This window comes from Manacus candei, unplaced genomic scaffold (genome assembly GCF_025592945.1).
Source record: "Manacus candei isolate 608988 ecotype Guabito, Panama unplaced genomic scaffold, ASM2559294v1 h1tg000081l, whole genome shotgun sequence".
Taxonomy (NCBI): Eukaryota; Metazoa; Chordata; class Aves; order Passeriformes; family Pipridae; genus Manacus; species Manacus candei.
Genome location: NW_026138129.1, coordinates 3,502,137 through 3,520,249, shown reverse-complemented (window position 1 = coordinate 3,520,249; position 18,113 = coordinate 3,502,137). Strand labels below are relative to the sequence as shown.

The 18,113-nt window shown below is 34.0% G+C and overlaps 1 protein-coding gene across 6 annotated transcripts in view; it reads left to right on the top strand.

Annotated features, from left to right (window-relative positions):
• The window catches only part of PACRG (parkin coregulated), a 225,766-nt gene that overhangs the window by 138,220 nt on the left and 69,433 nt on the right, over window positions 1-18,113 (top strand). Inside the window, exon 6 of one of the 6 annotated variants that reach the window (XM_051811284.1) lies at window positions 16,232-16,341. The exons of the other annotated variants lie outside the window; for them this stretch is intronic. Within the exon in view, the coding sequence (XP_051667244.1) occupies window positions 16,232-16,281 (50 nt within the window). The 3' untranslated portion in view covers window positions 16,282-16,341. Of the gene's footprint in view, window positions 1-16,231; window positions 16,342-18,113 lie in introns of those variants that run through there. 6 annotated transcript variants of the gene reach the window in all.

The window sequence follows — 18,113 nt, the reverse complement described above, 5'->3', positions numbered from 1 at the left end:
ACAAAACAAAACTGGTAATGGGGAGAAAGAAGCTCAAGAGAGAGAGGGAACTCCTTATCTGGATGACAATATTTCTTGTGGCATCTCTCTCTTGCCCTCAAGAAAAACAGATTGAAGCCCCATGTAATGGAATGGTACCGGTGGGAGCGTAAATATTGCAGTGTGATTAAACCACCAAAATACTCAGGTGATTAAAGTGCTTCAGGTCTTTCAGTTATTATTCTGTTATATCATTTCACAACGTTGCTTTTTTCATAGTTTTTGAAGAACACTCTGGGCAACAAAATTGATTTTGTGAGGCCCATAGCTTTGGACTATTGATTCATTTTTTTATATTGCACATCCATCATCCTTCTTTTTAGACACACCAGCAAAAATATGTGTTCTTGTTATAATATCATCTGGCCATCCCAATGCTGATGCAATTAGCACATGGAAATCTTTGCTTCTTTGACAGGACTATACTAACTGAGAAGTACCCTTTTGACTTTTCTTATTCGAGAATTAAGTGAAATAGATCAGAGCATTTACTTACTAACATCTACATCTAATTCAGAAACTAGAACTTTCAGCTAGAAGTTATATTTTTTAGGGGGAAAACAAAGGCAAAACCAACCAACCAAACCACCTATTTTTGTGTTAAGACTTTCCATTTGTGCACCATCTTAGGTTCCCTGTTATTTTTGCTTTGAAAGCTTAATCAAGCATTCAGTAACAGGTAGGGAATGCCAAAGCTAACATTCAACACTATCACTGCTCACTTTGTTTTACGTATTATGATACAGTTTCTAATAAAAAGAATCTGACACAGTACATGAAAAGGAATTAGTATATAATTAAGCATGTTAATAATTTTTCAGATTTAGTAGTTGTCAAGCTACCCTCGAGGTCAGCTGACACATGACAGTGATGAGGTTACCTGTTGCTCCTTCCTGCCTTTTTTTCTCCAGTCCAGTGATCAGAAACCCATTTACAGCTGAATTACATGGGAAACTACTTTGGCCAATATACAGAGCAGAGGTTGTCAAATGGTACCATACCTCATGTCTCACTGCAAAGTGCTTTTTCTACTTCCATAATGCTGGATTTTGGTTAAGACATTGATATTCTGAAGCAATTTCCTATTGTGTCAACAGTAATTGTATAAAATTTTTTTATTCACTCCCAGCAATCTCCATGTATTGATATGTTGTTTCTTGTTTTTTACTTCATGGTCAATTATCCAAGACAGAAACAGATGCATTTCTGATGTATTTGTATGGTTCTATCAATGATGAGTTCATGATCCAAGGTCCCTGACTAGGATTCTTTAGCCCTGTAATTGTACACCTACATAGCAATGATGTACCATTGAATCAAACTAGGGATTGTGATTTGGAATTAAATTTAAGTGTAGTTTTGGATTATACAATATTTCATATATTTCTATTATGAATATGTTAAAGTATAGGATAGTACAATGATAATCAATTTATCATAGATACACTTTAAGTGAGCAGAAATTTTAATTGCACATAAAATTAAGAATATTTCTGTAACTATCAGAGTATAAGAAACAGAACACAAATTCTAACAGATATCTGACGAATCAAACAGATAACTGAGGAATGAAAATGGATAAAATAGAAATTTTTGTTCAAAGAATGTTCTCCTTCTACAAACCTCACCTTTGTGTCTGTTTGTCAGTCTTCTTTTTCTTCTAGCAGTTTCCCCCATGTTTCATTCATTTCCTAATCTCATTGCACTTTACAGCATTACAGAAGACTTGACTTTTTTGGTTTTTTATCCAAGTTAGAGAAAAAAAATTATTCCAGTTTTGCTGGTTTACTGTTATTGTCAGTGTCTTTGTGTAAGAAAGAAGAGTTCTTCAGCAAATGCCACCAAAAGAAAGTACATATATTTTGAGAATTATCTTTTCCTCCTCAACCTAAGCAAATAGGGGGGAGCATTACAGAGAAGAGGAAGTTTTTTAAGACGTATAACGTAGTCTTAAGGTACATGTTTAATAAATCTGACCTTCTCACTGTGGGAAGTATTATGCAAGGAAATGGTATAAATGGCTGTATGTTGGTTTAATGAGAACTGTGCACTGACAAAAAGGTGCACTGACAAATATAAGGGTGTGATGTTAAATGCTGATCTGTACTTTAAACTGCAGATTATATGTTGTATTCATTTCTAGCAATGTATTCAGAAAGCCTGGGTATGTGAAATTAAGTTTCATCCTTGGAGGAACTTGTCTTCAGTGGTTGCAGGGAGGACCTGCAGAGGTTACCCTTACTAGGAAGCTAAATTAACTTCAGTGTGTAAATCATCCATGTGTTAGATTTCAGAGAGAAGCAAACTGTCCTAGCAGATTCATCTATTGTCACAAAAATGTCAGTTGCAAATCAAGGCTAAGCAGTGGAGTAACCATAACAGGCAAATCACCATGGATGTTCATGATCACAACTAAGAAAAATAAATGTGAGGCATAGGAATAATTTGAGTTGCAGTCTCTGTAGCAAAAACATTGTGTGGTATGTTATTTGAGCAGCAGTACGAATAGTTACCATAGGCATTGTGAAAAGGCCGTTTCACTGTGGCACAGGAGACATGCTTGTTGGCCCCCAGAATCTATTCTTGAAAGGTCTTAAATTGGTTGTGTTCTTTTTTTGTAAAATGAACTTACACATATGTAACTACCCACTAGCAGTGCAAACACTTTGATGAAATCAGACATGAAAGTGAAAGTTTTTCTTGCTTTGGAATATTTTTTCTAATGTTTCTTGTAAATGAATACTTGTTATAGGGAGACTACTGTGTCACAGACCCTTGTAAGGAAGAAATACATATCCAAGAAACTTAAATAATCTGAAGTGATTGGCATACACATATTTGTATGTGAAAAGGAAAATCGAGAACCTTCTATATGGAGTACGGCATCTGTAGGGATGGAATGAAAAAACCTGATGTGTGTGTGTGTGTGTGTGTGTGTGTGTGTAAATTTTAAGTCTTTTTTCATAATGAAAGTAGATCTATAGTGAAGTTTCTATTATATTATTCTTATAGGTTTAGCAATTCAAGGTTCTGTTGAGGAGATGCAAAGATTATTTTCTATCTTCTTGAAAACTAATTTCTTGATACATCAACTTTGTTATGGAGCTTGGACAATAGGTCAGATTCAACTAAATTTAGGGAGGGAAACAAAGAAGTAGCAGAGAATAAATTTAGACCTTTAAGGTGCTACTTCACAGGCATCTTCTACATACTCTTATCAAACTTACAGAAAGTATTCCCGCTACTCTGTCTGAAACTGGTAGATACTGAAGTATCATTATTTCTTGTATGAAATCCCAAAGAAACCCAGGAAACTCCAGGTAAGAGCAGAGATTTGTTTGTGGAAGCCAGCTGCAGAATAGGAATTTTATGTGTAACTTAGAAAAAACCCAAGTCCTTGGTAACTAGATTTCAAAATATTCCATATCTTGAATCGGATATGTAGTATAGGTGTACTGCAGATTTAAATATAAATAGTATAGAATATGTTCATGCAAAAAGATTATTCCAAGCCTTTTTCTTTTTTTTTCAAAGGGTTTTCTTTTTGGAAAATAATAAAATGGAAAAAATCTTTACATTTGCATTATAATATCCTTAATCCAAGACACCTACAAAATACAGGTTGCTATTTGTTTCATATTCTGTCCTCTGATGCAACCTAATAGTTTCAGAATTTACTGTCCTCTTTTCTAGGGCTCTGACATATAATTTCAGTCATGTCCCAGATCTTTAGGACATCTCTGGATCATATACTGCATATGAATAATACTGACTAAGGACTTCAATTTGCAATCATTATGTAGATACTAAGCTATGGAGAACTTATTCAGAATTGAGGGTTGTGAAATTGCCCAAGTGTCAAACTCTCAGTATAAAATGTTGAAATCACTGAATGCAAGGAGATTTTTTCCGTTTTTCAGAGTCATATTCCTTCTGAGTTAAGCAGCATATATGTCAGCTGTGGTCTGTCTCTACATCATTCTTTGTGTTACTTCTTATGGAGAGCAAAGGTATTTGTGAACTATAATTCACAAAGCCATGAAAAAAATACAGTAGAAATACAGTCCCAACTGCCATGAAAATATGTGCTCAAACCTCTGTTTTGATAAAAGTAACTCTGAAGAGCAATACATGATACATGGGTGCAAAATTACCTTTTTAATATGTCATGAGGTGAAATGTAATATAGTTCTCCTGTTCAGATTTTATTCAGCAAAAACCATGCCACATTACAAACTAATTTTGGGGTTTTTTTATTTACTTCCTATCCCCCCGGTACATTAATTCACTGAAGAGTTATGACTCCAAAGTGAACCAAACAAGTTCTAATTTTTGTGGATTTTTCTTACTTAGGCCTGAATATATAATGCTTATATAAAGATTATGTTACTTTACAATATGTAAGACCTACAATGATTAACAATGGTTAAAGGTTATTTCTGTTTTGCTCTTATTCATTATAGCTGTTCTTGTATCTTGTCTTATGTATTATTATCTTTTTATCTTATTTTTCATTACTAAATATATGTTTTAGCTCCATTAGTTTACATAAGCATTTCATATATTGCATAATATTGAACATGTGTTATATGAACAATGTTTAAACTTATTAGTTTATACACTTTAAAATGGTATGTCTCTTTAGGAATATTTTCAAGTCACACTTTTAACACTAAAAAGATTAAAGAAAGCCAAGAATGTGTATATCTACATTGCTGACATCATGATGGTTGTGTAATGTTACATATCTAAATGTCTGTGTTAGTATGTGCTGACATGCAAAGCTAGTGGATTAGAAATACCCTAAACTAAGTATAGGCTGTATACCACTGCAAGTCTTTTATTGTATGAACCTGGATCTGGTAAATCTATATTGCAATACAGACAGCAAAACCTATCAATACTGCATATTCTTGCATATTATTTTATTTTATGCAAAGTATTCAAAATGGAAAGTTTGAGTGGAAAAGAGTTGCTCTGAAATCTATACCATATACCATATCTGTCCTGTTGTCTCTCAGGAGATTTTATTTTTTGCAAGGATGACTTTGAGTTTCCCCAGAGAATATTTTTTGTAAAGTTATTGGTGATTACAGAATAATCACAATAAAGTATATATACTTTGATTCCTAGCTCTTAAAAAAGGGATAATCTGTCATTCTAAAATCTTGGTATTAGAACTGTATTTTAACACCTTGGAAATGAGTAAATATTTAAAAGTTCAAAGAATTAAAATCAGTGAATTAAAAGAAAGAGGGTTTTATTCTGCCTTCATTTAATAGAGAGCTGATGCAGCTCTACAAAGCAGGATTTAGGGTGCTACCACTGTCATTATCTCAGGTACTTTTGAAAGCAGTAATAGAGGCAACGTAGTTCCCAAAGATGGATAAACACCTGTATTTGGGACAAGATGTTTTTAGCTAGCAAGACATTATTGATATGCATGGTTTGATAAATAAAAGTTAATTTAAATAATAATTCAAAGAGCCTGGAAGTATATTTTGTGGGATTCTGATTTTAAAATTTGAAATGTTGGTAGTTGAGAGAAACTTGCTAGACCTCTTTTTCCTGTTCTAGGAACTGATGTTTTCTGCATTGCCTTCATAAAGCCAGGTTCTCCAGTTTCTTTTCTCACAGAAAAGGAAACTTAATTTTTGACTTTCAAAAGTGTAGAAGTAAGTCTTCTTACTACACAGTAATTAGCATACATTATTCATACACTCTGTGATGCTATGCAGTATTCCCTTCTTGGTTTTTTGGTGCTTAGCTTCTACACTGAAAAAAAGTAGTGACTGATTTCTTTTCCCTATGTTTAGTGTTTAGTTCCAGGCTTCAGAGGTGACAGTAAGGCTATATCCTTACTGCTAAATTAAAAAAAAAATATATATAAAAAAAATGAGTTCAAGTACTGGTTCTCTGATCATCCATATTGCTTAACTGGAAGCTCTTTGCCTGGCATGGATTGGGCCTGTGCAAAGTGGTACAACTGAGGCACGTTTTCTTGTATCTTGGCACATTTTTTTGGCTATAAAGCATATGCAGGATCATTTCTCCAACAGATAGTGTGGAAAAAACTTTGGTGACTTGGGTACCTTCTTCCCATGTAGTATCTCAGTACCGTTGCAAGGTGCTTGGTACCACTCTCAACCCCATCCTTGTTCCACTTCTAGTTCAGATGCTGTGTAAATGCTACCACTGAGCTGCACTACACACAGGTCATTATTTCAGACACTTTGAACTGAAGAGAGAACTGAAGCCATAATAATCTTTTTCTGACTGTCAGATAGGTGTCACCTGTGGCCCAAAAGATAGTGCCAAGTGCTATGCAGCATGCTTTTACCAGTTGGCCCCAGAAAGATAAACACACTCAAAAAATTTATTCCTTAGGTAACTAGAAAGTTACTTCAGTTATTACCAGGACAGTCTTTTTATTTTAATGATTAGAACATGAATCTGAGATGGATTCATGCTTTGCACGTGTTAATGTGCAAGTGTGAATAACTCCATACTTTTCCTGTGAATTTAGCATCCAACATATCTCACCCTTTCTTTGTCCCTTCCCTACAAATGAAACAATTTTACAGCCACCTTCTTCCAACACCAGACATGCTAGGTATGGTTGGATAGAGTGGAAATGTAGGGAAAAAATTAGCATAGGAAGTTACTCTGTTATTTCTGCCACTTTTATATTAGTGGAGATTTCTGGCACTCATAGGGTTCTCCAGGGGTAGTATCCATGTTGTTTTCTGTTGATTTGCAAATCCCACAGGGCAATAGATTGGTAAATGAAATCAAGGCGCTCTGTCAATCTGAGTTGTTAAACAAACAATGTCCTCAAATGTCATCCTTCCTTTAAACTGTCTACACAGTCTATGGCAATTAAAAAATGTTTGTTAAATGACTGGAATATAGCAGATTCTTCATTGATTTGTTCTGTTTATGGGTTTCCTTAATTAGATATAGAAATTCAGACAGCAAATATGATAGAAAAGTTGCATGTTAAAACATTTGATTGGGTTTTTTATGAGTAAAAACCCAACTTTTTAATGAGTATTTTAGTTGAGAATCTGAATAATGCAATAAAAAGTATATCAAGACTTCTTTGTAATAGTTAATTTTGAAAAATGTGTGCTTTACATTTATTTTTATATTTTTTGTTCTTTTACTTTCAATCTAACAAAAGTACTTCTCATTACTGTAGAAGAAAGATATTTGTTCTGCTTGCATGAGTGCCATCAAACATACAAAGTACATTATTCAAGGGCAGGATTCTGAACATGTTTGCTCTCTTATAATTAATATTTAACATGTTCACCAACATTACAAGCAAAAATCCCTTTTGTTACATTTTTTAGAACGACAAGCAATATGCTCTTTATGTCAAGGAGCCATATGGAAGCAATGGGTCCAGTTTTCCTACCCTCATACACACTGAAGCAATACTTTTTATCATTATTGATCCCAAAGAAACAAATTGCCCAGGGGAGCCAGGGGATTTTGTAAAAGGAAGGCCTGTTCAAAGTCTTGATAAGAGCAGAATCCCATGCTAACCGAAGCAGAAGTGTTTAAATGCAGCAGCCCACATTATCAGATGCAGTGACAGTCACCAGGCCACAAATTCATGTTTCGGAACACTAATTATATTAGCTATGCGTCTATTAATTATGTATTATGCTTCCTTTTACATAACATTATCTTCACATTGGAAGTAGCTGTGAGCATACAATATTGTTTTAATTTGTTTTCTGTGTAACATCTGTCCCTGGCCAGGCCAGGAACAGACTGTACCTTTTCTACTGTACTTTCCTGGTCACAAATCCCATTTAGCTGCTTCTATATTGTCATTATATCATTAAACTGTGATTGTTTATCTTCCACACTGCATGTGTGTTGAATATGAACAAAAGTGGAATTTTGTGAATTCTTGAAAAATGGCAGGCAAGTCCTTCAATAGTTTCAGCTCTGTCTCTAGGCAACTTTCTGGTCTCAGGAATTTTTATATAATTTACCACTGGATTATTTCATTGCTCTTCTTTCAAGATGAGACTTTTGAAGTTGACCTCTTCCACAAATTTTGGATTTCCCATGGTGAGTTGGGGAAGTCTCAAATACAGGCAGAAACTGGGAATGCTTGTAAAAATCTGTCAGACGTTTGGGATTGAAATACAAAGTTTAGCAGTTGGATGAGTACATGTGATGAAATGACACTGTGAAAATCAAGAGTCTTTTGCACAACATACCTGAGGTGTAAAAATTCTAAATATTAAGGCCTATAAATTACAAGAAAATCCATAATGATCCACGTTGATCCACACAATACTGTTAAATGTCTTTAGAGAGGTGTTAATTTTATTTCAAGACATTACTCAGTATGGAATTTATTTTAATTTAAAAAATTACATATATGGAAGCATTATTGGAGAGAAAATATTTTTGAAGGAACTGTTCAGTTAGACCAATAGTTAGTTAGACACTATTACCTTTAAGTCGTAGTGCAGGAATTAAAAAGTATTTTCAGTAATAGAATCTTCTATTTCAAAAGTAACAGTCTGATTTTTAAGCATATTTTCTAAGAAATTGCTCTGCTCTCAAGAAAAAAACTGATGAATTGCAATGAAAAATGACATTTCATTTTTCTTTTTTAGTTATAATGTAGATCTAACCTACATCTAGAAGCACAGCTAGAAACATATTGACCCAGAAAGGTTTAAATTTAGTTTAACTTTGATATTTTCTACACTTTGAGTTTGTTTTCACCAGTATTTAGGCTCCTTCACTCCTGAGGACTTGCAGGTATGTCTTGATGTTGTAGTCAAGTGCAGATTTTTTCTCCTTCCTTCTATGAGGAAAATATTATAAAATCCAGATTTCCTTCTTTAGATATGAGAACATAAAAAACCCCGCCATATTTCATAATACTTCATTAAAACTCAAAGAATTATTAATCTTTATGCTGTTTCTATAAACATTGTTTTGTAAACTTTATAAAATTTTTCTTACTGAAACAAATTATTTGAAGGGCTTCTTTGGTTCAGCTTAAATAGCAGCTTTGTTACAGAGTAGAATAATACATTAAGTCTGAGGTACTTTTTTTCTTTTTAATTCAGGACTGTTTAAGTCATTGTTTAAAATTCAATGCTGCTTGCAATGTCATCTGGGAAAGAATGTGACAGACAATTCCCTACTGTTGTGTAATAAACTTAGTTTTTTATTTATATATCCTTAGTACTTTTTGATTTTGCTTTATATATTTTCCATTTAATTTACAAATTTTTATGTAGAAATTCAAAATAAATTAAATTGTTATTTATGTTGGGCAAAAATGTATATTTAAGAATCTTTATAATTAATATGCTCTTATGTATGTATTTATTTATTTATTTATTTAAAGAAAAATCATCCTTAAAAGATTACTTATGTCTATGTATTCTTAAGCTATTGTTAATTTTCCTTTTTCCTGCACTTTTAATTGTGGTGTGGAATTTAAAAATATGCCACAACAGCACTGGAAGATGAATTATAATGGTACTTTAGCCTTCCATAAAGAATTTTTTTTGTGCACAGTTTCTTAACTTCTACTTGAGATTTTAGGTGCTTACTCAAATGGCAAACTGTTTCTATCACATCACATATCTGTACTTTATTCTGTAGAAGATGAACAGCAGGGATTAAAATTAAAGTGGTGATATGATTTTACATGATTAATTGCAGATGAAGATTAGAACCCTGATAAACTAATTACCAGAGAAGCTGCTCAGTGTGCTATTTTGCCATGCAGGCTCTGATAAATAAGAAGTGATTGGAGAGGAATGGGGATGTCAGATTTCACAGTAACTGAGATTACATTTTCCTCTTGTTTTTCAATGCATTCTTTACTAGCTTCTGTTACTCTCTGCCTTACATTTCTGTCAGTTGCTCATGTGCACAGTGTTTAAGCACTGTACTACTAGTTGTGATTGGCTGACAGTAGAAAAAGATCTAAAACTGTTTTGGGGACTTTGATTGCATGTATGCATGTGTCTGGGTATGTATACTTACACAAAGAACCTGTAATGAGGAGCAGCTGAGGTCACTTGATCTGTTCAGCCTGGAGGAGAGGAGACCGAGGGAGACTGAAACTGAGACTCATTGCAGTCTCCAACTCTCCAACTTCCTCGTGAGGGGAAGAGGAGGGGCAGGCACTGATCTCTTCTCTGTGCTGACCAGTGACAGAACCCGAGGGAATGGCCTGAAATTACATGTTCCCTGAAGTGGAAGTTTAGGTTGGATTTTAGAAGAAGTTTCTTCACCCAGAGGGTGGTTGGGCACTGGAACAGACTCCCCAGGGAAGTGGTCACAGTAACAAACCTGACAGAGTTCAAGAAGCATTTGGACGATACCCTCAGGCACATGGGTATGACTCTTGGGGATGGTCCTGTGTAGGGCCGGGAGTTGGACTCAATGATCCCTGTGAGTCCCTTCCAACTCAGCATATTCTGTGATTCTGTAATTTTGTAATTCTGTGATATATTAATGGATATGCAGAGATGATATCCTACTCTTCTGGAAGAAATTTCTTACTTTTAGCTTGTAAAAGTATTGTAAAACTTGCTTATTTGGAGTCTGTGCCATATCCAAAGAGGACAGGTTGATGCCAGTTGTGAAGTAGATAAGGTGGTACTGCAGTGCTGTTTCTGGGCTATGGACAGTTTTCCACATGTTTTGGGGTCTGGTGGTGTCAAAAACACTGGGATAAGACCAAGCGTCTGTAATTTGTTGTATTAATATAGCCATCTCCTGCAGGAAACAGATCACAAAAATTATAATAAATTTCTATATGATAACATAGCTATTACATGAGAATATCTTATGGATCTTTGACGACAGTGTAGCATATGTTGTGCATCTTAAACAACAGATTCTTAAGTCTTCGAGGTGCCTGTGTTTTCAAAGTGCTGGGTTTTATGGTACGCTGTATATTGGAAGGGAAGAATGATACCCTTCAAGTACAGCATCCTCCAGAGCCACCTAGACTGAAATCTAGCTGTTACATCATATTGATATCTGTGTTTGTGCCTTTCTTAAATGTCTGTTTTGTTTTCTTAATTTGATAAATTGTATCTTTATATCTACTCCTAGGTTCAGATTTTAGCAGAAAATTCTAGGATTACCTACTGCAGAGAATATTAAAACTTTTATACACAAAGAAATTGCTATACAATCCAGTTGCTCAGTCATACAGTGTCTTTCAGGCATCCAAAGCCATTATTAATTGACCTCAGTAGCTTCATTAAAAAGAGATAGAACAAGTTTCATTTCTGTGTGTCAGTACAGATGGTGATAGCCCCAAAACTGTTGCTTCAAGCCAGAGATCACAGGCTATTTAAAACAGAGCATATCCCTCGATACACTTCCTACTGATCATGGTCCATTAACAGTACTAAGTTCCGGTGGGAGAGAGGGCTAGTCTAGAACTCTGCTTGGCTGCTTTAGGGCAGAGCCTGTGTTATGCAGTTTACTGCACTAATTATATACTCTTTATGAGCTCATTAGAGGACAATAAAGGAAAATGAAAACAGTTTGCAATATGTGTGGTCAAATTAGCCACACAGAGAAATTATGGTTCGTGCTTAAATGCTGTTTAGAAAGTGCCCATTAAAAAAATGTAGACTCTTATGTATGTACACTGTAATGATGCTTAAACTAATTTTCTTTAATGTGTTTATTTTTCAAATTGGGAATTGAACCTTGTTTCTATCTGATTAGAATGCAAAGGAAATATTTGAATGAGGCAGACAACAGGATATCTATAGCCATATTCTTCATGGAAATTGTTAATTATGCAGATCTGAGTTGGTGGCCCATTTGCAACATTTTAAGGTTGAAATCTTATCTCTGTGTAAGAAAGAGACTGTTTTTAAGTTGATAGACCATTTACAACTATCAATTTAAGTCTCCATTTAAGGCTGTCCTATATGCATGTAAGTGAAAATAAACTGCACTTAAGTGCAGTTAGGAATCTACTTTAAATAATTCATGGTAATTTGAAGAAAAACCATTTTAAAAATTTCTTTATTAAACACTTTGTACATATATTTGCACTATTTCATATACAAAACATCATCAGTATGGATAGAAGTTGACAGTGGTGTTTAGCTGCAAAGGGTTTTTCTTCTCTGTAGGTGTACAAAAGTTTATATATGCAATTTATAAATGGGGAAAGTAGAGTAGACGTAGACTTGCTTTATGGCTGCAGCCAAATCAGATCAAGATGGTGCTGCAGGAGACAAGCTTTACCCAAGCTGCTTAAAAGTTGATATAGTTGCATGTGTCGTTGTTCCTTGCCCCAAGCCTGTCAAATTACTCAGAATTTTCAAGACTTTCAGTTAACCTAGTTCATTCTAGTAGAAGTTAGGATTGCATGTGCAACCATACTGGTAGACTTGATGTGGGGAATTACTTTCAGGGAGGGTTGGGTATACAATGGATATAATGGACATCTGAAGGCTAGTGGATTACCTGCCAGGCTCAGTTTACCCAAAATGAAGTGTATTGTTAATGCATGAATTGCTCAGGATTACCTAGTTAGGGGCAAACCAGATTTCTGGTGTTTTGACCAATTGAAATTATTTCATATAACAGTTTTCAACAAAACTCATTTAAAATTTCAGCTGAATTATGTCTAAATTTCTAAATGAACCCTGATGTGCTTTGACCAAAGATTTTTATAAATCTGTGTTATCCAGGAACTTCTTTTCTAATGGTTTATTGTAGTTTTTTCACTACAGTTGTTTACTCTGGTGTTTTGGGATTTTTTTATATGCTGTAATGAAATTCTTTCAGCATAAACTAGATATATCAATTACCTATGGAGTCTATTACTAGGTTTAAATTTGATATGGGCTTGTTTCTTTGAGGAAATAACGTGATAGGCCCTCAAAACACTGGTTTTGGTATTCTTTCTGAAATCATCCACTGATGTGAAAATTTGGGATGAACTTGTATCAAGAATTCTCACACATTTGTAGATTTCATCATCTTCCAATCACTTATTGTATGTGTAGTCATAACATTGACACTGAAGTAATGCTTACGCACTTTTTGATTTTCAAGTAGGTTCTCTCTCTTGATTTCTTCTTGGGACAGAAATTTGACCAACTTTCATGTTAGAAGAGCTAATTCTTTCACATCAATGTAAAGAAGTACTATTTATCATTTATATGTTGTCCAGCCGTAAAATAAAAATCTTGGTAGATGCTTTGAGTATAATAGTTTATTCTCAGAACTTAAATATATCTTGAGACATAAATGTTGAACAAAGTAAGATATTATATGTTTTATTATCATGAACACAGAATTATGTTAGTGAGAGAACATTGAATCTCATGCAGGGTAGAAACTGATTTCATGCTTTAACCCTTGTTATAACCAGAAGTTTGGTTTGGGTTTGGAGAAGTTGTTGTTGTTGTTGTTGTTGTTGTGGCTTTTCTGTCCCTAAATTAAGATTGATTTAAAATAATTGTCTTTACTTATTATTACTACTAATACCTAAAATTCTCCAAAGCAAAAATAATTGGATAGAAAAACATAGAAAAATAATCAGAAGTGAAACAAGGGGGCATGTAGTCACATCTGGATGAGTGTAGTGGGGACTAAAGCTTCTCATTTGAACAGCTGCAGAAGCCCGTCAGTCTTAAAGTTCAGACAAGTAGGTGAATGAACTTTATTATGTATTGTGCAAAGCATCTCTTTCTGATCAAAGCTATATAACAGTAACTCTGTTTATAAAAACAAAAATGACGTAGAAATCAACATAAGCAGATTGTATGTTGTCAGAACTATCACCATTTTGTGGCTAATATATAAATTTTTATGTATGATACATGGATGTAGTTCAGAACTTCTCTGTTTTCCCCTGCTTCTTTTATATAACTTAATCTAAGAACTTATAAAGCATAAATAGTATAAAATTATGTTTAAAATGGCTTGTTGATGAAAATTATATGATAAATTTCTGTTAAGTTGCATGCTTTTAATTTAAGGTAACACATATGTATGATAATAAATACTTTCCAACAAAAATGAATATAGTTTATTATTATATCATAGTATTTGTGATATTATTATCCTAAATTTATCAACTATTAATTTCAAAACAATAGACTTCCCAGTGTATCTACTACTGTACTTTATCAGGGTACCTTGTAGAATTGGCTATCAGAAAGTACATCCTAAAAAAAAGAGAAATTCCAGTTTTATATTGCTCAAATCCAAGTAACTGAACTTCCATTCTAAACTGGAAACAATAACCAGACAAAGCTTCAAATTGTAAAGTCATTGCAGTTTTATTGCAAAAGGGTTTTTTTAAAAAACTGTTACAGTTATGGATTATCAAAGAAAACTGGCTCGGTTTTTCTTTGGGATGACTGGACTGTTTCTCCTTCTTCACTAATTAACCAAAGTTCTTTTAACCTTAACTGAATCCTACTGGATTCCTCAAACCAGAAAATTAACTGCATGAAAAATTTGAGAGCCTACATCTGTATGAAGAATGCAATGTATTTTTTAAAACACACTGTTCTGTTACCAGTAATTTATTGCCCCTTTTCTTTTCCTGCACTTGGTGCCTACTCTGGGTGGCACTGCAGTCCAGAGAATTCTTCTTTTCCATGGTGGCTGGTTGTAACTGCAACATTGGTGGATTTTGTGGGCTTCCTTTAGAAGTGGAAGTAGGAGTCAATAGAGTGAGAAGGAATAGGGCTACTTCAAAGAGGAACTACCAGAGAAAATGGCTTACACTGCATAACTCTTTAGTTTTTGATGTTGCTACATTTCTTCTGTCAATGTTCTCATAGCTTTGCCACCCATCTCTTAAGCATTAACTATTTTTGAAACTTGGATCATAATATCCTTCAAAACTCAGCAATTAGAGAACAGTCTGACCCAGGAAGGATTCCTATTGATTTTAACTTTAATGAGAATTGGATAAGCCCATAAATGAACAATTTGTATTGCCTTTTAATTAACTAAAGTGGCCAAGTTAGTCATCACAACAGAATCACAGGACTATGTGTACAATTGGTGTTTCAGCTCTTCCTAACTGTGCTATTAGAGGTTATAATTCATCTTATCAAAGTGTAATCTGGACAATTCTCCAAATCAATAATCATTTGAAAAGAAAGAGGATCTTTTTTGCCAGACTGCGGAGAGCCACAAGTTCAATAATGAAATGATTGACTCTGCACTTCCAAGAAAAAGTAGTTAAACTGCATGCAGTTTGCTCTGTACTTCGACAAAACATTAAAGACTGAAGCTGTATTTACTCCAAATGAAAATTGAAAATGAATTGGAATGAGAAATAAATCTTGATTTGGTACTGTACCCAAAGCCTTTCCACCTGTGCTAGAGCATAGGTGCATGAAGCCATTGTCTATCTGGCTGCTGCATTTTACCATCCAGCTTTTGTGTTCTAAGAACTACACTGTATATCTAAGGTTTTAAAATTCTTTGTGAATTCTTTGAGTCCACCTGTTCAAAGTATGTTAGAGTTATAAATTATGTTAGTTAGGAAATGATAGTAGCTGAAGTGCTTTGTAATGAACTAAAAGTAAGGTATATAAATAACACTAACCAACCCATGAGTTTGATACAGATTCTAAATTCTGCTTGAAGTGGTATGATGTAAACATATGATTATGTACTTATTGCTGTAATTTCTAATACAAGCAGAGATCAATATTTTATATCTACTGAAGTCAGTGACTTTAATTGACTCTGAGCAGAATAGAATTGAGTCTGGAGCATAAAAGATGGTATGAACAAATATGTATATCATATTAAATTTTGCTAATCTTGTGAAGCAAAGTAGTTCATGTACTGGGAACATGAAAATCAGTGCTTTTGTTATACGTAAACCATTTGCAAACTTTAGTTTGCTAACTAGTTTTCAGAGAAAAATAGAAAATAATAGAAAATACAAAATTCATAAATTATAAAATTCGCAGGGAGCTGATCAAATACCCACCAAAACCTGATAGGTGTTGATTTGAATTTCTCTTTGAACACAGAAAGTAGATCTGAACTGTAATATGCTGTGTATCTTCTGAAAATGTTTTTTTCAGGGTCTTTTGGGTGTTATTCCACTAAGTACAACATACTTAAATATTTCTGAGTGCAAGAACTTGAGTTTCAATGTTTTATGTTTTTTATTTAGAGTTGAACATTCTACATCTTATCTGTGTCAGCAAGCATTTAAACAACTGAGGCAAACCAGAGCAGATTTAACAGGAGTGAGAAAACACAAACTAATGCATAAAACACAAGGTAATACATAATATGATGATCAGAGCAGTTTCAGTGGGAAGCAAGAAATGCAGATATAAGTCCTGTCAATCTGAGAAGAAAACCTGAGTGTTTCAGTGTGCTGGGTGATTCTCTACCCTTTTCATGGGTACAGGAGAAACTGCCACCATCTCTTTCTAATTTCTGAAGTTGAGTGTCTAGGCTTTAGTTCCATTTGTTTCCTTAGTTCAAAATGTCTAAGACGGAGGTAATAATTTTCCTGATTTTTATTGCAATGACATCTTTTTAAGAAGATCCAGATGTGTTTTTTTAAAAGATAAAAGGTGAATTATAATATACATGACTAGGAACATAAAAGATTCTACTTTCCTTTTGCTGTTAAATTAAAAACTACAGTTTAAAAGCTACGTTACTCATACTAGTCATCCCAGAGTGAGATTTGGAGCTGTGTATCATGAGGCTTGAAGCCAAATTTTCACTCAACTTCTTATCGGCTACTTCAGAGGCAGATAGACATCCTTGTATATGGTCACAGTAACTTTGAGCTTCTGTATGAAATTCAGTATTATAAACTAAAATGCTGTTTCTCTCAAATATATCTGGTTAGCCTCCAAGCCCTGTGTTGCCTGAAGAGGACCTCAGAAAATAAATTATGGGCCTAACTTCTCCAGCAGCTGCTTCCATTCTTCGACAGTCAAGTTCCATTTTCAGTTACTGAAACATAGGATTAGACACCTGGTTTTAGATCCCCAAAGTCTAGCAACTTTGGCCAGAAAACTAAAGTATTTTTGTGAAATTCTGTAATCCCAATTTAACCTTATGATGCCTACAAGTTCTCTTTTGCTCAAAAAAACAAAAAAGAAAGAAATGTTAGAACTGAGAAGATAGAAATTTTTTTCCGTGTTCTAAGGCTATCTGTCATTTAAAACAGCTGAACTAGGGATTAATGGATTCAAAAATACTTATAATTCTGGCGAAGTTAGATATGTCAGGAAGCTCTCTCAAAGGTATCCCTAACATTACTATTCTGTAATTTACAGTAAAGGATATACAGTAGCAGGAGGTAAAAATCTATTCAAGGCTGACTTGTTGTGTTCTAGGAAGTCTCCATCCTATGCCCTTTTGATGTCTTGAGCCATTTTGTCAAGTGTATTCTGAAGTAAAGATAATAATGTTGTTAGAACATAAGCTAGTACCTATAGTACACTTGGATGGCTCCTCATGGAAAAGTACGTATGCTGCAGGTAACCAAAATAATTTAGATTTTTGCTTATGAATCTTTATTTTACTTTCTCATATGCAGTATGGATTTTAAAAGCAAACTCTTTATTGGTTTCATTTGCTTATTCAATGAAACGATCCCTCTTCTTGCCCATACAAAGCCTAAATAGTAAACTCATTTCTTTGACACTGAACTGACCATGGTGTGTAATTGCCATTCGTTTTTTGTTAGTCATCTAACATTAGATGGAGTTAGTCATCATACTGGTACATGTTATTATTATGATATCATGCATTCCAAACACAGTGATCTAAAGGGAATCATAAAATCAGAGGAAATGTACTCGATCTCCTAACCTATCCCCAGCTAGTGAAGGTCTGCTTTGTACAGTATGTTACAGGCCTAATAGAGAGTAGTAATAAAATATTAATAGCTTTGGTTTTAATTTCTGAAATATAGCATCCATTTATAAATAGGCTATGCATTGACATTAGATATTAAATTTTCTCATGTGTTTTGTTTCTGTAAGTAAATAATGAATATAAAGGTAGATAGTGCTTCTAAGGTAGAA